Source organism: Anolis sagrei, chromosome X (genome assembly GCF_037176765.1).
Source record: "Anolis sagrei isolate rAnoSag1 chromosome X, rAnoSag1.mat, whole genome shotgun sequence".
Classification (NCBI taxonomy): domain Eukaryota; kingdom Metazoa; phylum Chordata; class Lepidosauria; order Squamata; family Dactyloidae; genus Anolis; species Anolis sagrei.
The window spans coordinates 83,572,340-83,594,780 of NC_090034.1; the positions used below are offsets into that span (position 1 = coordinate 83,572,340).

The window sequence follows — 22,441 nt, forward strand, 5'->3', positions numbered from 1 at the left end:
TCTTGTAGTTTGAAGCCATTGTTCCGTGTCCTAGTCTCCAAGGAAGCAGAAAACAAGCTTGCTCCCTCCTCCCTGTGACTTCCTCTCACATATTTATACATGGCTATCGTATCTCCTCTCAGCCTTCTCTTCTTCAGGCTAAACATGCCCAGCTCCTTAAGCCGCTCCTCATAGGGCTTGTTCTACAGACCCTTGATCATTTTAGTCACCCTCCTCTGGACACATTGCAGCTTGTCAATATCTCTCTTGAATTGTGGTGCCCAGAATTGGATGATCGGGATGGCCCAGGTGTTGATAGCCTTGATCATATTTCCGCCATTTAATTTGCTCTTCAAAATCTTTCTGACCCTTTGGATATTTTACTACTACTACTACTACTATTATAATTGATCAGGAGTCACTCTCTTTCTCCATCTCAACATACCGAGGTCACCCCTGAAAGCATGTGGCCAAGAACAAACCCGGGCCACTCAATGCATTTGCAGGACAAGGAGAGGAGAAAGAGACGGAGACCGGCAGGCCATTTCTGTAGAACTCTTTTAATTGCTGTTAACGGCAAGTCTGTAAAAGGTTCGAGGAGAAAGTCGTCATTACAAAACTAACAGCTTGTTAGAGTCACTTGTTTGCCCCCAGCTTCGAAAACAGTCCAGGGAAATGCGGTATAATTTAAAAATGAGAGAATATTGCACAACCGAGAGAAGAGGAAAATGAGGAATTACGATGAAGCCAGAGGACACCCACCCCCCGGTGCTCCTTCCTTGTCTCACTAGCTTGAGAAGAAACATGGTTGCGGGCCTCCAAGTCCAGCCCCATCTTGGCCCCTGCCCTTCCCTGTGGGTCTTCAAGGCGGGTACTGCTGCCTCCAAGGTTTTGAGACCTTGGACGCATTAGTCTGCCCCACATCAGTTTTGAATCCTCTAGGATCCGGTTTTTAAGTAGTGGAGAGGAAATGCCTGGAATGCAGCTTGCTTTGTGGTCCCTTTGGCTGAGAAGGAAGTGTTGTGGGCACTTAAGACACGGCCAAAGATCCGCTCCTGCAAGAATGTGGTGGGGCCAGTACTTGCAGAGGCAGGAACCTTCCCAGGCGTTTCAACTCAAGCTGCAAACTGCAAGAACCTGACACATATTTCTGGCCTCTCTCCCTTGACTCCGGCTGGTTTTCTAAATCACAGGAATGTAAGAAGTCGCCTGTAATCACATAGTTAATTGTCTCCAGGTGACTGTAGTGTCTGTAGACCAGGCATGGGCAAGCTTGGGCCCTCCAAATGTTTTGGACTTCAACTCCCACAATTCCTAACAGCCTCAGGCCCCTTCCTTTTCCCCCTCAGCCGCTTAAGCGGCTGAGGGGGAAAAGGAAAGGGCCTGAGGCTGTTAGGAATTGTGGGAGTTGAAGTCCAAAACTCCAGGAGGACCCAAGCTTGCCCATGCCTGCTGTAGACTCTTGAAATTGACTAAAGTTGTCCATTGACAGCCTTACACCAGTCACTATTTAGTGCAGTGGTTCTCAACCTGTGGGTCCCCAGATGTTTTGGACTTCAACTCCCAGAAATCCGACCAGCTGGTAAACTGGCTGGGACTTCTGGGAGTTGTAGGCCAAAACACCTGGGGAGCCACAGGTTGAGAACCACTGATAGTGTTTCTGCACCTTTGTCTCGTCTCCTCTGCCTACTTCTTGCATTGGAGAATTAAAATGGTAGTCACAATGCATTAATTCTCCTCTGGTGTCCAAGAAGCCAGGAACAGTTGAGCAAATAAGCGAAAGTACCGAGAAGAGTGGAAGGGACCTGACTGCAGGGGATAGTTGCAGCTCTTGGAAGAACCAATGCTTGCTCCTGTCATTAGATTCGTCTTATTTATTTACTTACTGTATTTGTATACTGCCTTTCTCAGCCCATAAGCGACTCAAGACTAAACTAATCTCACATTTTACGGTATGGACCTGTCCCAAGTCACTAAAGACAAGGCTCTTGCGTCACTAGGGAGGAGCTGACCATGCCTTTTGCAAGTGGATGGTACACTTCCATGGATTGAAACTTTTTTTTTTCGTGTCAGGAGCAACTTGAGAAACTGCAAGTCGCTTCTAGAGTGAGAGAATTGGCCGTCTGCAAGGATGTTGCTCAGGGGACACCCGGGTGTTTTGATGTCTTACCATCCTCGTGGGAGGCTTCTCTCATGCCCCCGCATGGGGAGCTGGAGCTGACAGAGGGAGCTTATCCCTCTCTCCCCAGATCTGAACCACTGACCTGTTGGTCAGCAGTCCTGCCGGCACAAGGGTTTAACCCACTGCATCACTGGGGACTTCATGACTAGGGCTGATGGGAGTTGCAATACAGTAATGCCTGCAAGGCTACCATTTGTTCTGTTTAGTAAGGAGAGTGGGGTCCGAAATAAGATACAAGGCTCGTTGGTATGATGTCTGACTTTAAAAGTTCCTTTCACCTAGGTCCCCAACCTCAGATCCACAAGGGCTGTTGGGTTGCAATCTCCATTATCGCCAATCTGCAGGTCATTTATTTATTTATTTATCGACGTCACTTTTATCCCGCCCATTTCAGCCCGAAGGCGACTCAGGGCGGTGTACAAATTGGCAACAATTAGATGCCGTATATAAATACATACATCAGTTAACACCATGACATCTGGTGATCCAAATTGGGTAAATACTAATCATCCTTGTGGGAGGCTTCTCTTCTGTTCCCTCATGGGGAGCTGGAGGTAACAGAGGGAGCTCAACCTGCTCTCCCCAGATTTGAACCGCAATCCTGCTGGCACAAGGGTTTAACCCAGGAGTCTTCAAACTTTTTAAACAGAGGGCCAGGTCACAATCCCTCAAACTGTTGGAAGGCCGGATAATAATTTGAAGAAAAAAAACATGAATGAATTCCTATGCACACTGCACATATCTTATTTGTAGTGCAAAAAAAAATCCACTTAAAAGCAATACAATAATTAAAATGAAGAACAATTTTAACAAATATAAACTTACTAGTATTTCAATGGAAAGTGTGGGCCTGCTTTTGGCTGATGAGATGGGATTGTTGTTGTGGTGTGCTTTTAAGTCGTTTCAGACTTAGGTTGACCCTGAGTGAGGGCCGGGTAAATTACCTTGGAGGGCCATATCTGACCCCCAGGGCCTTAGTTTGAGGACCCCTGGTTTAACCCATTGCGCCACTGGGGGCTCGTGGATTGAAACTAGCTCCTATTCATTTCCACAGGGCACATAATGCATCCTAAGATGAACAGCCAACAGTTTGGAACCTTTTTAGAAAGGCAACATTGAAGTGAATCGGTTCTTAGGTCAGAGCTCCTAAAGCAATTTCTGACTCTTTGACCTAGGAAGGAAACTTGAACAGGCTATGAGCAAGGCAACACACTTGGAGGCAGTTTGAGTGAGATGTTCGACAAGGGTAGCGCATGGGGGCACAAGGCTTTGGCAAACGCTGATCCTTCTAGGCGGGCCAAGACTAGCAGCTGTCTCAGGAGTGGGGCTACTTATAGGGAAACTTTGGAAAGGGGCCTCCTTCAAAGAACACAGCATGAGCATCTCCTGCGCAACAGCCCCTTTGCTGAGCTTGCGTGGGAAGTGCTCCTCCCATGAGGTTGCATGCTCAAGAAAGGATTCAGCACAAGAACTTTTATTATTTTTTTGAAAAGTGCTTCAGGTCCCTGGAGAGCAGAGAAAGGAGGCAGCGTAAGACGGGATGGGAAGGTGGACTGCTCAAAAACCTGTGAGACTGTGGGTTCTGTTTACGTGGTACAGAAGCCCCCTTTGAAGGAACGGGACCAGGAAGGCTGCCAGGGTCCACACTAGAGCTCCTCAAGACCAATGTTCCTAGTGGGAGGCAGAGAAGATCTGGCTCTGGGACTCACTAGAAGCTTGCTATGTTTCACGAAATGGCCACACAGTAAGCAAAGCTGCCGATTCAGAGTGGCCAGCAAAGGAAGCCTAACTATCCTGCAAAGTCCAGTCAAATCCAGAGAGAATTCCTTCCACACTTCAATCCACCACCAACTGACATCCACCTCAAGGTTTAAAACAAAACAAAACAAAAAAAGAAGGGTTGGAAAGGGAACAAAGAGAAAAAAAGAGAAATCCACCCAGGAGCAGCAGTTCTGAAAGAGTTATTAGTCTGAGTGGGAAAGGGCATTGTCCTAAGGGAAGACGCCGCTAAGGCTAGGCCCCTTCCCCTTCCCAAGTGAGATATTGGCGTCCATGGCAAGGATCCCAGCTTCATCCTCGTGGTCCAAGGTTCCCAACGGGACGTGAGCAGAGATGAGATGCAGCCAGGCCAGAACACACACGGACACAAGGGGCAAGAAGCCGGTTGCTCTGTGATTTAATTCACATTGGATGGTGCGGAGGGGTGTGTGGGGCGCCGGAGAAGGGGCCAGGATGCGCTGCTGCTGCTGCGCAGGAAGCGAGGGCCCCGGCTGCTACTCCCAGTCTGCCCATTCTTCATCATCCAGCTGAGCAGATGGGGGGAGAGAGGCAGAAGATAACACGAGATGAGACTTTGGAACAATATTCAAAGAAGTACTTTCTATTGTGCTAAACAAGGCATGGGCAAACTTTGGCCCTCCCTCCAGGCGTTTTGGACTTCAACTCCCATAATTCCAAACAGCCAGTAGGCTGTTAGGAATGGTGAAAGTTGATGACCAAAACTTCTAGAGGGCCAAAGTTTGCCCATGCCTGTGCTAAACTCAATTCAATGCTTGAGATAATACCATGTAACCTATACAATGTTATTTTGTTACTGTGTTTATACTTTTTTTCCCCTTTTACGTAATTTTGATTATGTTGCTTGTTGTTTCTGTTTTGATCTTATTTTGCTGTAACATGTTGTTCTGGGCTTGGCCCCATGTAAGCTGCTCCGAGTCCCCATTGGGGAGATGGTGGCGGGGTATAAATAAAGATGATGATGATGATGATGATGATGATTATAACCCAAATTTTGTCCCTGGGTTACAAATGCCATCTCCTAATGGGTTCTATCATAAAATCATAGAAAAGGTTTATTAAACTTCAAAAACTTTGTTTTTGTGGGACATCCTGCAATAATAATAATAATAATAATAATAATAATAATAAAACTTTATTTATATCCCGCCACCATCTCCCCATGGGGATTCGGGGTGGCTTACATGAGGCCACACCCATCAATACAGTAAACACAATATAACACAAAAATGAGAAAATAACATAAAATAAAAAACCAATGTAAATAAGCAGTACAACAATTTAAAATCAAAACATTAAAACACTAAAAATGATCACAATGGGCAGGGCCAAATTCAAAGATTAAAATTTTAAAACACTGGGAAATAGGGCAGTGTAAAATATGAGAAAGGGGATCCGGGGGATAAGGTAGGATTTTATTGCACAAACCAGAAAATAAAGTGCTTCTGAGGGCATGTTTGGTCAGGGGTTATCATACATTCAATCACTGAAGGCATGTTGGAACAGCCAAGTTTTCAGGCTCCTTCTGAAGATATTTCTGGGGAGCAACACATTTTGCTCCAGTTTTTCAATTCTCATCAAGTCTCAACCAATTCAACATAGTTTGTGGCAGCCACAAAAAAAAAAGTTCCTGGAGTAGAACAACCACTTTCAAAGTAAGGTCTGCACAATTAAACAGGAAATAACACTTTCAAACCAGGAACAGAACATTTTCCAAATTTGGTTACATAGTGTAATCAATCACTTGCCAAATATTTTACTTTACACATAAAAATCAACATTCATTCATTCATTCATTCATTCATTCTATTTATTTATTTATTTATTGGTGGCATTTATATCCCGCCCTTCTCACCCCAAAGGGGACTCAGGGCAGCTTACATGAGTGCCATTATTCCATGCCCGAAGAACAACAATTAAAAACAATTAAAAAACAATTTAAAGCAGCATTAAAACAACATATGTAAACATTAGACTACTGTGCATAGATCCAAAGCCAGATAATAGTATTTATAAATCCAAAGCCAATTCCAATGGTATTGCACAGATAATTATGCTGGGCCAAATGCTTGCTTCCAAAGCTATGTTTTCACTTGTTTCTGAAATGACAGGAGGGAAGGGGCCAATCTAATCCCACTAGGGAGGGAGTTCCATAGCCGAGGGGCCTCCACTGAGAAGGCCCTGTCTCTCATCCTCACCAGTTGCGCCTGCGAAGGTGGTGGAACCGAGAACAGGGCCTCCCCACAATAATAATAATAATAATAATAATAATTATTATTATTATTATTATTATTATTATTATTATAACAACAACACTTTATTTGTACCCTGCCACCATCTCCCCGAAGGGATTCGGGGTGGCTAACATGAGGCCAAGGCCAAGCTATTACAATAAGGAAAAATAAAATACATACAAAACAGACAATAACATCAAATAAAAATACTTAACAATAACATAATAATGCAATAAAATAGAAGCAATAACATAACAAAACAAAGTATGGAATGATAAAAGAATTAAACAAGGGTGATCAAAACCAAATGCGAAGGATAAAAATTGTTAAACCCGTGGGTGAGATAGATAGATAGATAGATAGATAGATAGATAGATAGAATGCTGTGTCTAGCGAGAGACTCGGGTGGGATAAGAAGATCTGAACCTCCGTGAAACCAGAAAGACAATAAAAATTACAGGTCCCCACGTTTAGGGACCTGTTTTAAAATTCCAAAGGATGCAAGCTTCTTATTGTATTGTTTTGTTTTGGGTCTCTTTTTAGAGACATAAAGGGGGATATATATATACCGTATTATAATAAGACCAATAACAATAATAATGAATTACCTCCCCAGTGATGTCCGCCTTGGAGAGGGCCAGCTGAACCTCTTCTTCGGTCATGTCCAGATCAAAGTCCTTCTCCCAATCCTCGCTGACGTCTGTGCTTGAACCTGAAAGAGGGAGAAGGACAATCTAGGGTTGCAAGGCTTTCCGGATGGGAAATTATTCACAGCCAGAACTCAGGGCTTTAGCAACTGCTGTTGTGTATCAATAAGTTGTTTGGGACTTACGAGACTCCATGAATTTCAGAGGGTGGTTTTGCCATTTCTGACGTACAGCCTACAGTAACTAGTATACACTGGCAGTCCTTCTGATGTTGGGAAGGACTACCACATAATAGTGTGAGCCAGCACAGTGTACAGTAGGGGTGTCAAACTCATTTTCCTTGAGATCACCATCGGTTTTATGAGCCGTTGGATCAATGGATGGAGAATTCAATGAGACAGAGGGCCAACAATCACTTGAGTCAATAGATGTTATTGAACAACAACTCCCCTCACTTTTGATTATCTTCTATGACGACTGGGGATAATGGCAGCCCATATGGTCCTGAGGCTGGGGAAAGGTGAAAGGGCATTTTAAAGTCTGACATCATTTCCACAAGCCTTGTTTCTCAATCAAAACCCCTCTCTCTTGTTCATTTTGTCCGATTTGTATTGCCACCAAACTGCAGCCTGCAGATGTTAATTTATCCCAACTCCCATCAGCTCTAGTCGTAATTTCTACTAAGTTGTAGCACAGCATTGGAAGGCCACATGAAATGACATGGAGGGCCAGTTTTGCCTGTGGACCTTGGATTTGATGCATGTGGTGTAATCATTCCAACTATCAACCCCATGAGATTAGGGTTTTTTTTTCTCATGTCAGGAATGATTTGAGAAATTGCAAGTCACTTCTGGTGTGAGAGAACTGGCCGTCTGCAGAGACGTTGCCCAGGGGACGCCTGGATGTTTTACCATCCTGTGGGAGGCTTCTCATGTCCTTGCATAGGAAGCTGGAGCTGACAGACAGGAGCTCACCCCGCGCCCCAGATTCAAACCACCAACCTTGTGGTCAGCAGTTCTGCTGGCACAAGTGTTTTAACCCATTGCGCCACTGGGGGCGCCGATGACATTAAGTCAGCCCATGTTGTGATAGTCATAGGCCAGAGGTTAAAACATTACACCAAGTTGGCACTCGCCCAAATAGAGTATGAGCCCCTGTAACCCACCCTGCTGGACATAGCATTAGCCTTGCACCTGGTGGGTTTGGGATGAAGAGTTCCTACTGATAAGAACTAGACAAAGGAAGGGTACAAGGTAGAGAAGGTTTTCAACCTGTGAGTCCCCAGGTGTTTTGGCCTACAGCTCCCAGAAATCCCAGCCAGTTTACCAGCTGTTAGGATTTCTGGGAGTTGAAGGCCAAAACATCTGAACACCCACAGGTTGAGAACCACTGGGGTAGAGAATACAGACCATGATGTCAAATTCCATGTCTTTTAACTATTTCACTGTGACTATGGAATGGCTTTGGACAACGATTTCTGGTTGGCATGATTTTAGTATTGAATACAATGTTTTTAAGTGCTTCATATGTATAAATTTTAATTTATTTTAAGCTTACCATTTTGTATATGTTTTTAAGGCACTGAATTATTGCCATATGTAAGCCGCCTTCAGTTTCCTTCGGAGTAGAGAAAAGGCGGGATATAAATAGGGTAAATAATAAATATATAAATAATTTAACCAATTGCTCCTGACAAGAAATGAGTGACACTCACAAGAATAGATTCATTGTGTCTTTGGTGGAAATACAAATTGGACAAAATGAACAGGACTACCCCGCTCTTCTACCTATGCAGAGACTGGAAGGCATGGGTCTGGCCTATTTTGCCCTTCCCACGCTGCCTACCTTTTTTCCCATTGTTGGAAGGAGTGGATTTTCCGCTGTCTGAGTTAAGCTCGAAGAGTCGTAGGTCCATCGGTCCTTCCTCTCGGGGACCATCCGTCCGGCTTTGCCCCTTACTTTCAGTCACCTCCTTGGGCTGCTTCTCTGGTGAAGGTTTCTCATCCTGGGGCATTGAGGCGGGCTGTGTGGGCTCTGCTGTCTTGGACTCTTCTCTGGGGACTTCCTGCAGCCGTGGGGAGAGGTCCCCTGCCCCGGAGAGCTGGGCGTCAGTCTGTGTGGGCAGGGCGGGTGCAGTGGCGGCGGCTGAAGCTGGGTTTGTGACCTGCGTCATCAAGGAGACACTCTCGCTGCTTTCGGATGGGGTGGCCTCGGTCGGGGTAGGGCTGAGCGTGGCCCAGCTTTCCATGGATACCTCCAGGGTTGGAGTGACCTCTGTTGTCAAGACAGGGGCAGGCTTTGCCTCATAGGGAGGCTGCGTGTGGGGCTGGGGAGATGACGACGACGACCCTAGAAACTCCTCTGATGCACGAGAGAGAAGAGAAAAAAGTGATAAAGTGGCCATCATGTGAGATACTGTATATACCACATACCAGTAGTTCTCAATCTGTGAGTCCGCATGTATTTTGGCCTGCAACTCTCAGAAATTCCAGCCAGTTTTACCAGCTGTTAGGATTACTGGCAGCTGAAGGCTAAAACATCTGAGGACCCACAGGTTGAGAACCACTGTCATATACAGTAAAGAGCAGGGAGGAGGTCCTGCTCTCACTCCCACCCTTGTCCAAAGAGTGGCTGGTGGGAATGAGAGAAAGGGCCTTCTCCGTGGCCGCTCCCCACCTCTGGAACTCCCTTCCTAAGGAGTTAAAGATTGCCCCCTTCCTCCCCGCCTTCAAGAAACAGCTGAAGACCTCTGCTCATTGGCTTACGAGGAGGAAGAGTAGATGGTAATACTACCATTATCCCTCTGATTAATAGCTACAATCCGTATCCGTGCCCTGTTCGCCCCACTAGCTCAATAGACATATGAGCAATGATCAATCTATCTGTCCCCAAGGAACAGGGAAATTGATGCTTCTGTCCGATGTTTGATGTTTTGTCTTATGTCTGATATAACAGGTTGCATTTGAACAAGAAGACATGGTTTTTATAATTTTTATTGTTATTGCTTTTACGATTCTTAATTGTATTGTAATGTGATTTTTTTGCTTTTAACCATTGTATGTATTTTTATATGGCATCTAATTGTACTGATTTGTACCCTGCCCTGAGTCGCCTTCAGGCTGATATGGGCGGGATAAAAGTGACGTAAATAAATGACATAAATAAATTGTTTTATTTAATTTTCATTGTTAAGGCATGATTTGTTTTATATGTTAGGTTGTCAGTTTTCATTATTATGGGTACAGTGTTGTTTTCAGGCAGATAGGGCAAAATATAAATAATGATGATGATGATGATGATGATTATTATTATTATTATTATTATTACTATTAATTAAACCAGGCATGGGCAAACTTTGGTCCTCCCTCCAAGTGTTTTAGACTTCAACTCCCACAATTCCTAATAGCCATCTGTTAAGGATAATGGGAGTTGAAGTCCAAAACACCTGGAGAAAGGGCCAAAGTTTGCCATGTCTGGTATGTACTCTCACCCAAGTGTCTTCTTACTCCAGACCTTTTAGAAATAGTTTGGAGGAGTTAAACATAAGAACACCCTGCTCTAAATATTTTATTCATCATAGTAAAAGAGAATATATCCCACAATCTATTTGTCAGTTTTTCCAGCAAGAGTGACTCTGGAAAAAGAGGGAAAAATTATTCTGATTTTTTCTAGGACATAGTTGTGCCTCATTTACCTTCTTCCTCCTCCCATCTGGGCTCCTCTAAGTGAACGCTCTGCTCCGCTCGTTGCTTGAGGGCCTCCCTTCGGACCTCCTCCTGGGAAATAAAACGAATTAGTATGGGTCTCGTGATTCCTTGACATCCTTGCTCAGCTATTCTGCTGGGCAGAGCCTCAGAGCAAGACCCAAGGCCTGATTCTCCTGGGAGAGGAAAGCTTAGTGGCCATTACAACTCAGCGAAGAACAGATCCTATGTTCCAGAGATGTGATGGAGAACCATCATGCTGTGCCTTCTAAAGGAGCAAGGTATTTATCTCACTCTTGCGGGGCCTCTGCCAACTCACCTGCTCCAACTGATGGACTTTGTAGAAATAGCGCTGCCAGAACTCTGAGTGGGAGACTGCTGCTGGGACCTGGAATCATAGGAAGAATAGTGGATTCATGGGCACATCATGCTTTAAAACAGAATTAAATAAGCAAAGAAGGCAAGGTTCGTACCACCCTTTCAGTTTCATCCAATACATCTAGCAGAAAATGACACTGGAAGATGTTCTGAAGGGACTAACCCAGAACATCTGACTTGGGAACAAGACCATGGAGATCAAGAGAGTAGGATTCCTTACCATCTTGGAGTAGAGGGAGCGGATGGAAGGACTGTTCACCAGCAAGTCCGAGATCTCCCCCTTTTTCTCCTCCAGGTTGAAGTGTGAAAGCCAGGCCTCAAAAAGTTGAGAGGGTCCTGCAAAGGGAGGAGTGAAAAAATAAGACAATCAAAGCATAATGGAAGAGGGGCAAATGGCTGGAATGAGCTTGAAGAATAGGTCACACCATAACAGAATCAGCCAAAGTACTCTAATAGCAGTTCTGCAGCCATCCTTGGTGGTGGCAAAAATAAACCGAGACTCTTGAAAGGGGAAATGATCTTTACATGTCAGGCTGAACAACCCTAGTGCTGCGGTCTTACAAAGTAGGGCCCGAAACAATGGATGCAAAACCCAAGCAATGACACTGCAACTCAGAATCAGGAAGAAATGCCTGACAGCAAGAATCATAGAGTTGGAAGAGATCTCGTGGGCCATCCAGTCCAACCCCCTGCCAAGAAGCAGGAAAATCGCATTCAAAGCACCTCTTCTGCAGGTTAAACATGCCCAGCTCTTTAAGACGCTCCTCATAGGGCTTGTTCTCCAGACCTTGTTCATTTAAGTTGCCCTTCTCTGGACACATTCCAGCTTGTCAACTTCTCCCTTAAACTGTGGTGCCCAGAACTGGACACAGTATTCCAGGTGTGGTCTGACCAAGGCAGAAGAGAGGGGTAGCATGACTTCCTTGGATCTAGGCACTATACTCCTATTTATGCAGACATGCTCAAGCAATGGAACAGAACGGAATACTTCAGAAGGTGGTGGACTCCTCTCCATTGGAAGGTTTTGGACAGAGCTTGGATGGACACCTGCAAGGGATGCTTTGCGTGTAGATGGGCAGAGACTGAATCACAAAAGGACTATGCTATAATTCAGTGTCCATTTGCTATCCTGCAAAGTCTGCTGTGTTTCCCACATTTAAACAGGCTGGATTTCTGCCAGAAGATAAAGCTATGCATGTCAGAGAGGGAGCATAGCCTGCCTAACTGTGGAATGCTGACCTTTGGTGACAAGAATGTAAAAGGAGCACGTCAGGTCAGGCCAATATTTGAAGAAGTTTTTACCTGGACAAAGTCAGGTAAAAAATCACTGGTTAGTCTCAATTCCAGCTGATCTGCTGCATCAAAAGGAGCTTGGTCCATTGCACTGATTCATCAGTCATATTGGGTAAAGGTAAAGGCTTCCCCCTGACATTAAGTCTAGTCATGTCCTACTCTGGGAGGTGGTGCTCATCTCTATTTCTAAGCCGAAGAGCCGGCGTTGTCCGTAGATGCCTCCATGGTCATGTGGCCAGCATGACTGCATGGGGTGCTGTTACCTTCCTGCCAAAGCTGTACCTATTGATCTACTCACATTTGCTTGTTTTTGAACTGCAGTTAGCCCCAGCTTCAGTCAGAAGCTGGGGCTAACTGTGGGAGCTCACTCCGCTCCCCGGATTTGAATGGCTGACCTTTCAGTCAGCAAGTTCAGCAGCTCAGCAGTTTAACCCGCTGCACCACCGGGGGCTCAGATTGGGTTGCCCTGGGTTTAACATCAAGATTTTAACATCTAGCTTTGTTCTTCCAGAATTCCCCTCTTCCACTTCATTAAGGAATTAACCATTGTCATGTCAAATGCCTTGGCATCTGTTTGTTTGGGTGTTTCATTAATAGAATAAAAAGCTGGGGAGAATGAAGGAAGAAACAAGGGACAAGACCAGACCAGGCTGACTCAGAACGCTTGAAACTCCACCCTGCTCACATGCTGCCTCCTCAAAGCTCAGATTCCACTATTCGAACAGGTTTAACAGGGAGGAGGCAGACTTCCCACGCAAACATTCACCATCCCTACTCTGCTCTAAGATACCCTGCAATTAGGAGAACTCAAAGTTGTTGGGATGGCTTTCTCCTGTTCCTCAGCTCCAGCTCCTACTGCTTCCATCATGCAGATAGCTGGAAGGTGAGGAAGAAGAGAGTAAAAGGGGAAGGACGGGAAGGAAGAAGGGGCAGCATAAGGGAAACTTGGCTCTTATCTGGGATTGCTGCATCACATTCTCATGGGCCTTTTCCAATAAAGGTCACTCAGGATGTTTCATGGCTAAGCAGCATTTCTAAACCTGGATGTGATCAAATCATGCTTTCTCCACATGCCAGACCAATCCACAATACATCATCACACTTTCCTTTGACATCATTGTGGTCCGGAAGGCAACTCTGAGAAGCCACATAAACCTCCCAAAACACCTTGGAGGGCCACATCTCTGCCTATTTCTTTTAAACGTTGCTCTAATATGCCCCTGGAAAAGGGAAGGGGAGCCATTTTTCAAGGAACAGTCTGAGAGCAGAGGTCACTTCCTGTTTTGAAAAAAAGGCCTCTCCTGAACATAAAATCGCACAGAGCAGGGAAGTCAAAATATACTGAAAATGTCCCCAACACCCCCAGAGGGCATTGGAGCTCTAAAATAAAACCCTGTGGGTTCTGGGAGCCACAAAAATGGCCCTGGGGCTGTGTGCAGGCCACAGCCATACTTTGCCCGCCTTTGTACTAGAACAGTGGTTCTCAACATTCCTAATGCTGCGACCCCTTAATATAGTTCCTCGTGTTGTGGTGATCCCCAACCATAAATTTATTTTCGTTGCTACTTCATAACTGTAATTTTATTACTGTTATGAATCTCAGTGTAAATATCTGATATGAAGGATGTATTTTCATTCACTGGACCAAATTTGGCACAATACCCAATACACCAAAATTTGAATACTGGTGGGGTTGGGGAGGATTGATTTTGTCATTTGGGACTTGTAGTTGCTGGGATTTATACAATCAAAGAGCATTCTGAACTCCACCAATAATGGAATTGAACCAAACTTGGCACACAGAACTCCCACGAACAACAGAAAACACTGGAAGGGTTTGGTGGGCATTGACCTTGAGTTTTGAAGTTGGAGTTCACCTACATCCAGAGATCACTATGGACTCAAACAATGAGGGATCTGGACCAAACTTGGCGCAAATATTTAATATGCCCAAATGTGAATACTGGTGGAGTTTGGAGAAAATAGACCTTGACATTTGGAAGTTGTAGTTGCTGGGATTTATATCTCACCTACAATCCAAGAGCATTCTGAACTCCACCAACAATGGAATTGAACCAAACTTGGCACACAGAACTCCCATGACCAACAAAAAATACTGGAAGGGTTTGGTGGGCATTGATCTTGAGATTTGGAGTTGTAGTTTCTAAGACCATCAGAAATATGTGTTTTCTTATGGTCTTTGGTGACCCCTCTACAATGCCCATTTAACCCCTCCAGGGGTTGTGACCCCCAGGTTGAGAAACGCTGTGGTAGAAGAAAGGCATTCACTGCAAATGTGAAAGGTTTGGCTCTATGAAGCCAACAGCATATTGTGGGCTGTCGTCACCACTGTGCAGCTGGCTTATTCCTTTCCCAACAGTCCTTAACCCTCATACTTCTCCATACTATGTCTTACCATCAGGTTCATTGCAATAAGTGGCTGGGTCCGACTGAAGGCTGTATAGTCGTGCCTAGAAGAGGAGAGATGAGGAGAAGCATATGAGCATGAGATCCTGATAGCAAATAGAGAGAAATGGAATGGTCTGGGGGACAAGGAAGACAAAGGCACCTTGGCACTGTCGTACAATTCCGTTGTCCCTGAAGGGGTGGCCATCAGTGTTATGACGTCACAGTCAATGGTCTTATCCGGCGAAGGGGCAAATGTGTCTGAGATGACACCCAGGAAGTTGGAGAGCCCTTTCCTCACCTTTTCAGTGGCACCCGAGGAATTCTCTGTCTTCTCAAAAACATTTTTGAAAAAGGCAATCAGAAATTACAGACAAGAAATCCGACATGGCTGCATCCCCTTGGGTCCAAATGGGAGGCACCAAAGTAACATCAGGGAAAGGGGTGGGGGAACATTATGATGGAGGTAAAAGAAGACCCGCTATACCTTCCCTCCTTCCCTCCCACCCAGATCACTCTAGTTCAGCATCTGGTGCCCACTCACCGCCAGTTTCTCTTTGACCACGCTGGCAGTGGCCGCAATCGTGCAGGCTGTGTCATGCTGGACCACCTGTGTGAATTCTGTCAGGTCTCGCTTCATGAACTCCAAGGCCTCTGTGGACTGCAGCAAAGAGAGAGGAGAACAGGCTCATGCTTGGTGTTGAATGGAATGCTATCACCCTGAAGGCCCAGTTTAGATGCCAGTTTAAAACTTGGGCCGTTCATAAAAACCTTTGGCATTCATTAATAAAACTCAAAGACCATTATTTGCAGTTTTTAAATCTTTTACATTTTTAAAATCTGTTTTTAATTCATTATATTACACTGGCCAACACACATTATGGTGCCTCGAATGTTAGCCCTGTTTCTGAGTATATCTGACCTGCTGATTTCAAAAATGTGCCTTATACCAATCTTTATCTTCTCACCCACAGAAAACCATGATAACCATGTCTAAGAAATCAAAGTGGTCTATCCAATGCAATTTTCTGAATCAAATCCAAATAACCCCAGGAACAGGCCTAAAAACCAAGACACAAAGGAATTGCTTTTTCTTGGGCTGCGCTATTTTATATATGTTTAAATGGTTTTTATAATGTTATGCTGAATGTTTTTAATTGTATTTTTTATGAATGTGTGGCATTGAATTGTTGCCAAACTGTAACCTGCCTTGAGTCACCTTAGGGCTGAGAAAGGCGGGCTACAAATACCACAAATAAATAAATACATTTTCAGCTCATTTCATAGAATCATAGAATCATAGAGTTGGAAGAAAGCACATGGGACAGCTAATCCAGCCCCCTGCCATGCAGGAAAAGCACAATCAAAGTATCCCTGACAGATTGATAATTATCTTACTGCTTTAAAGCTGTTTAATCCATTTTAATGCTATTGTATACAATACAAAACTTTAGTACGGTCAGTGACCAGCATAAAGCGGGGCACAAGCACCCTAGGAAGGGAAAACACAGCCCCCCAGTAAAGCAGTTATTTAAAAATAGATTTTTTAAAAAAGTTTAAAATTACAGTTTAAAAATACAGGTTAATGTAACAGGGATGGAATCGAAGGGGGAAGACTGATAGGGGAGGTCAAATCATTTAGGAGGGGGGACATTATAAGTCTAGTAGCATTTCATCTTGCTCTAACTACATTCCCAACAAGGTGTTGCCTTGTATTGTAAAGCTATTGTAAAAGGCTCTGAGCTCTATTGATAAAGGGCAGAATATAACTACTTATATAAATAAGATATCTACCAGCCAAGGAGTAAGCTTCCCTGCAAACAATGGGATTTCTTTCCAAGCAAAGGCTTCACTACGACAGCACTGAAGCAGTTCTCAATCATTAACTTGTTTGTTTGCATAACAGGTCTGTGGCGGTAGGACTCTATCATTACCTCTACTTTAATAGCACAGGAAGTCAAGCGAAAAGATAGATAATTGGAGTGGGTTGACAACAGAGGAAGAATTTGAAATGACATCTTGATTCAACATGCTGTTCCAAAGCCATGTTGGTTCTTCAACCTGTGTGTCCCCAGATGTTTTGGCCTTCAATTCCCAGAAATCCTAACAGCTGGTAAACTGGCTTGGATTTCTGGGAGTTGTAGGCCAAAACACCTGGGGACCCACAGATTGAGAATTACTGGTTTAAGATGAAGGTATGATGAAGAAGGAAGAGGGAGACATCAATCTTCTCTTAGTAAAGGCAGTTTGGAGGGCTAATATGTTGACAGAATCTGACTGATGGTTCAAAAAACCAATCCTAGGTTTCTTGGAGGATCGTTTGTTACATAAGAAATTGTAGTAGTATCAGAGAAGAGTTCTGAGAGGTCACAGAAGTTACTACAAGGTATCCCTGGTAGCATTTCCTTGTTTTGGCGTTTGTTGTGGGTACACCTTCCTCAGGTAATCTGGTCTTCTCTGTTCCTTCCACTATTGCTTGGTATATCAATAGGAGATACTATCTGGCAATTTCAGTAGGGAACCACTGGCTTTGCTTTGAATATTCTATTGTGTGACACAGATATTGGACCTCTGAACATGTTGGACCTCTGAACTGCCTTTACTAAGAGGAGATTGATATCTCTCACCTTAAAATTAATGTAAATATAGACATTTCCTTGTAATAAAGATAAGAATTGTTAGGTTCTTGTGGGTTTTTTCGGGCTATAGGGCCATGTTCTAGAGGCATTTCTCCTGACGTTTCGCCTGCATCTATGGCAAGCATCCTCAGAGGTAGTGAGGTCACTACCTCTGAGGATGCTTGCCATAGATGCAGGCGAAACGTCAGGAGAAATGCCTCTAGAACATGGCCCTATAGCCCGAAAAAACCCACAAGAACCTAGTGATTCCAGCCATGAAAGCCTTCGACGATAAGAATTGTATTTGGATGCTGTATATATAAAAAACCTATTACACAACAGTATATTTGTTATTTCAATAATTAACAATAACATACTATTTCCTGTGTACTCAGTTATACAGATATCTGTTCTGTAAGTATATAGAAGAAGGAGGGCCATAACAACTGACATCACTTGCTATCAAAGCAACCACTAAAGCAAGCATCTTTGTCCTAGAAAAAACACCTATTAACCAAGCATACAAGTATTCAAAGACCTTGCTTCCAGCTCATTTCAGAAGAAGTGGGCTCAAGAAATGAAATATAGCCACAATCTGAAGTGAGAAGTGTACAAAAGGAAGTAGTTTGCTCAAAGAGTTGAGAGAGAGACACTTTTTGATAACAGGCCAGTCTACCCACCTTCTCTTTGACTGTTTGAAGGCTTTGCTGCAGCCAGCTCCGCCACCAGCCTCCATCTTCCCTGTTACAGGACAAACATATGAAGCTGAAAGTGGGAATTTTACATCATAAACTCAAGGAGTGTGTTGTAGATCTTAATGTATAAGTGGATTCTGCTTCTATTAAACATTTGCAGAATCCTTCCCTAGATATAGTTCAGGAACTCTGTTTTCAAAAGCAAAAGAACAGCTGGATCTACACTGTTAGTATGGATGCATTGTTGTATTCGGGCATTGAATGTTTGCCTTTTATGTTTGGAATACGCCCTGAGTCCCTCCGGGGAGATAGAGCAGAATATAAATAAAGTGTTGTTGTTGTTGTTGTTGTTATTATTATTATAATATTTTATATGGCAGTGTAGATTGACCCAACCTCAAAATCATCATCATCATCATCATCATCATCATTATTATTATTATTATTATATTTTATATGGCAGTGTAGATTGACCCAACCTCAAAATCATCATCATCATCATTATTATTATTATTATATTTTATATGGCAGTGTAGATTGACCCAACCTCAAAATCAGAACTACACTGATGTCCTTGATTTATCTCTTCCTGTTGGAAGTACTAGAATAATGTCCATTTCCAACCATCAGAAATACATATTGAGAACACCTTCGAGGATCTTTGCAGCACAGAAACATAGAATTGTAAGAGACCCCAAAGAGGGCCATCTAGTCCAACCTCCTTCTGCTATCAGGTAGGAAAAGCACAATCAAAGCCCTCCCAACAGAGGGCCATCCAGCCTGTGTTTAAAAGCCTCCAGGGAAGGAGCTTGCACTGGACACTGAGGCAGAGAGCTCCACTGTTGAACACCTCTTCTTACAGTCAAGTTCTTCCTAATGTTAAATTGGAATCTCCTTTCCTGTCATTGGAACCTATGGCTCTGAGCTGAAAGGGTTCCTTTCCTTCCCACTGAGATTTCTGACAAAAAGGGAGCTTACTTTTTCAAAAACCAGTCTTGCTTTTAAGACACTCAGCAGCCTCTAAGGCACACAAAGAGACAATGACAGCAGCAGTGACCCATACTGAAGGCATTTATTTTCCAGGGTCTCGCAAATCAACTGTGTCTTTCCTGTCTCCACTTTCCCACTACCTGCCAACAAAAATTACTTCTGATATGGAGGGAGTTTAGGGTTTTCTTATATTACTTCTGATATAGAGGAAGTCTGATTTTTTTTTCTTATTTGCCACATAGAGCCCTATATCCCAAAATTTAAATGCAGAAAATCCTACATTATCTAAGTGTGGACTCAGATAACCCAGTTCAAAGCAGATATTGTGGGATTTTCTGCCTTGATATTCTGGGATATAGGGTTGTGTGGAAGGGCCCTGTGACATCCAAATCTAGTCATTATTTACTAACCATTTTTCCCATACAAAAGGTTTTAGCAAAGGCCAAAAGGATCACATTGCTTAGGGGTTGCCAAGGAAATGTTGGGCCCCTCTGCACTGCCATTATAAAACAGATGAAATTGCATTATATGGGTGATGTAGATTTGTATAATGTAGATGGAATGACTTTATATGCTCAGTGTAGACTCAGGGCCCTTCCACACAGCCCAGAATATCAAGGCAGAAAATCCTACATTATCTGAGGTCCTTTCCACACAGCCCTATATCCCAGAATGTGAAGGCAGAAAATCCCACATTATCTGAGCGTGGACTCAGATAACCCAGTTCAAAGCAGGTATTATGGGATTTTCTACCTTGATATTCTGGGATATAGGGCTGTGTGGAAGGGCCCTGAGTGTGGACTCAGATAACCTGTTCAAAGAAGATATTGTGAGATTTTCTGCCTTGATATTCTCGGATATAGGGCTGTGTGGAAGGACCCTCAACCCCCTTGTACACTATACTTATACACCTGGATCTGATCCCAGATTATCTTCTTATCTCAGATTATCTGACAGTGGAGACTCAGTGCCCTTCCACACAGCCCTATATCCCAGAATATGAAAGCAGAAAATTCCACATTATCTGAGCGCAGACTCAGATAACCCAGTTCAAAGCAGGTATTATGGGATTTTCTACCTTGATATTCTGGGATATAGGGCTGTGTGGAAGGGCCCTGAGTGTGGACTCAGATAACCTGTTCAAAGAAGATATTATGAGATTTTCTGCCTTGATATTCTAGGATATAGGGCTGTGTGGAAGGACCCTCAGCCCCCTTGTACACTATACTTATACACCTGGATCTGATCCCAGATTATCTTATCTCAGATTATCTGACAGTGGAGACTCAGTGCCCTTCCACACAGCCCTATATCCCAGAATAAGAAAGCAGAAAATCCCACATTATCTGAGCGTGGACTCAGATAACCCAGTTCAAAGCAGGTATTGTGGGATTTTCTGCCTTGATATTCTGGGATATAGGGCTGTGTGGAAGGGCCCTGAGTGTGGACTCAGATAACCCAGTTCAAAGAAGATACTGTGAAATTGTCTGCCTTGATATTCTAGGACAGGGGTCCTCAAACTAAGGCCTGGGGGCTGGATATGGCCCTCCAAGGTCATTTACCTGGCCCTTGCTCAGGGTCAACCTAAATCTGAAACGACTTGAAAGCACACAACAACAACAACAACAACAACAACAACAATCCTATCTCATCAGCCAAAAGCAGGCCCACACTTCCCACTGAAATACTAATAAGTTTATATTTGTTAAAATAGTTCTTCATTTTAATTATTGTATTGTATTTAAGGTTTTTTTTCCCGCACTACGAATAAGATATGCGCAGTGTGCATACGAATTCATTCATGTTTTTTTCAAATTATAATCTGGCCCTCCAACAGTTTGAGGGACTGTGACCTGGCCCTCTGTTTAAAAGGTTTGTAGACCCCTGTTCTAGGATATAGGGCTGTGTGGAAGGACCCTCAGCCCCCTTGTACACTATTCTTATACCCCTGGATCTGATCCCAGATCACTTTCTTATCCCAGATTATTTGACAGTGGAGACTCAGTGCCCTATATCCCAGAATATAACGGCAGAAAACCCCACAATATCTGCTTTGAACTGGGCTATCTGAGTCCACACTGCCATCTATTCCAGTTCAAAGCAGATCATGTGAGATTTTATTTAGCTGCGTGGAAGGGCCCTCATATGATCCAGTTCAAACGAGATAATCTGGAATCGGATTCTGGGATAGTGTCGAAGGTACCTCATATAATGCTGAAGGAACAGCGTTATATGTTCAGTGTAGACCAGCCATGGGCCAACTTCGGCCCTCCCTCCAGGTGTTTTGGACTTCAACTCCCACAATCCCTAACAGGGAGTTGAAGTCCAAAACACCTGGAGGGAGGGCCGAAGTTGGCCCATGCCTGGAGTAGACTATCATGCAGTTGGACTGCTTTAGTAAAGTACAACTTCCAGAATCCCACAGCACTGAGTCAAAGTGGATTAGTTCTGCAGTGTGGACGCCCCCCCCCCCCCAAGACGGCTTCTCCTTCCCCGGCAGACTCAACCCTCCCAGTGCCTCCTCCTCCTCCTCCTCCTCCTCCGACCTTTCTTCCCAACAAAGCACCCAGCTGCTTTGGGCCCCTTGCTTTGGAAGCGCAGAGAAGTCTAGGGGGGGCAGCACTCTTGACATGCGCAAGGGTCCTCCTCCTTAGCTGGGGGCAAAGACCCATCCCCCTCCTCTTCCCTTCCCTTCCCTCCCCTCCTCCGCGTTCCCTCTGAGGCTCACCCCTCCGCCATCTTGCCAGCCTGACGTCACCAATATTTACTGGCCACGGACCCGCCCCTCCAAGCACGGTCGCTTCCGGCGGCTTCCCCTCCAAAGGCGGGCCGGCCAATGTTGACATGGAGACACTTCCGCCTCAGAAGTGGGCGGGGTTGTATTCCCTCCCATGCCACTTTGACTCTAAGGCCTCCTTCTACAGCAGTGCTTCTCAGCCTTCCTAATGCCACGACCCCTTAAATCCAGTTCCTCATGTTGTAGTGACTCCCAACCATAATTTATGGGTTTTTTTGCTACTTCACAACTGTAATTTTGCTACTGTTATGAATCATAATGTAAATACGTTCTTGTGGGTTTTCTCGGGCTATAGGGCCATGTTCTAGAGCAGTGGTTCTCAACCTTCCTAATGCCGCGACCCCTTAGTACAGGTCCTCATGTTGTGGTGACCCCCAACCATAATATTATTTTCGTTGCTACTTCACAACTGTAATTTTGCTACTGTTCGGAATGGTAATCTAAATATCTGATATGCAGGATGTATTTTCAGTCACTGGACCAAATTTGGCACAAATACCCAATACTCCCAAATTTGAATACTGGTGGGGTTGGGGGTGATTGATTTTGTCATTTGGTAATGCTGGAATTGCTGGGATTTATAGTTCACCTAAAATCAAAGAGCCTTCTGAACTCCACCAATGATGGAATTGAATCAAACTGGGCACACAGAATTCCCATGATCAAGAGAAAATACTGGGAAGGTCTGGTGGACATTGACCTTGAGTTTTTTGGAGTTGTA

General features: G+C 44.2%; 1 protein-coding gene across 3 annotated transcripts; it reads right to left on the minus strand.

The window, feature by feature from the left end:
• Nucleotides 1-523: 523 nt before the first annotated feature.
• On the minus strand, nt 524-21,734 carry BSDC1 (BSD domain containing 1). 3 transcript variants are annotated; one of them, XR_010908719.1, is made up of 12 exons: nt 21,652-21,677; nt 17,919-18,003; nt 15,165-15,281; nt 14,784-14,951; nt 14,631-14,685; nt 11,142-11,257; nt 10,863-10,931; nt 10,534-10,615; nt 8,685-9,200; nt 6,801-6,904; nt 1,646-4,467; nt 524-1,509 (listed from the first exon to the last, which is right to left on the minus strand). XR_010908719.1 is itself a non-coding variant. In XM_060784126.2 (11 exons), the coding sequence occupies exons 1-11, from the start codon at nt 21,660-21,662 to the stop codon at nt 4,435-4,437; spliced, it is 1,332 nt and encodes a 443-aa protein (XP_060640109.2). In that variant the 5' UTR covers nt 21,663-21,734; the 3' UTR covers nt 524-4,434. The 3 variants fall into 3 exon arrangements, 2 of the variants coding, with proteins under 2 accessions (XP_060640109.2, XP_060640108.2); XM_060784126.2 differs by having other exon boundaries at nt 524-4,467; nt 17,919-17,979; nt 21,652-21,734; XM_060784125.2 differs by having other exon boundaries at nt 524-4,467.
• Nucleotides 21,735-22,441: the final 707 nt, after the last annotated feature.

Coding starts and splice junctions, on each gene's coding strand:
- BSDC1 (XM_060784125.2), bottom strand. Junction 10,932..11,141: donor GCTCCCTCTACTCCAAGATG/GTAAGGAATCCT, acceptor CTATGATTCCAG/GTCCCAGCAGCAGTCTCCCA. Junction 4,468..6,800: donor AGGCGGACATCACTGGGGAG/GTAATTCATTAT, acceptor CCATCTGCTCAG/CTGGATGATGAAGAATGGGC.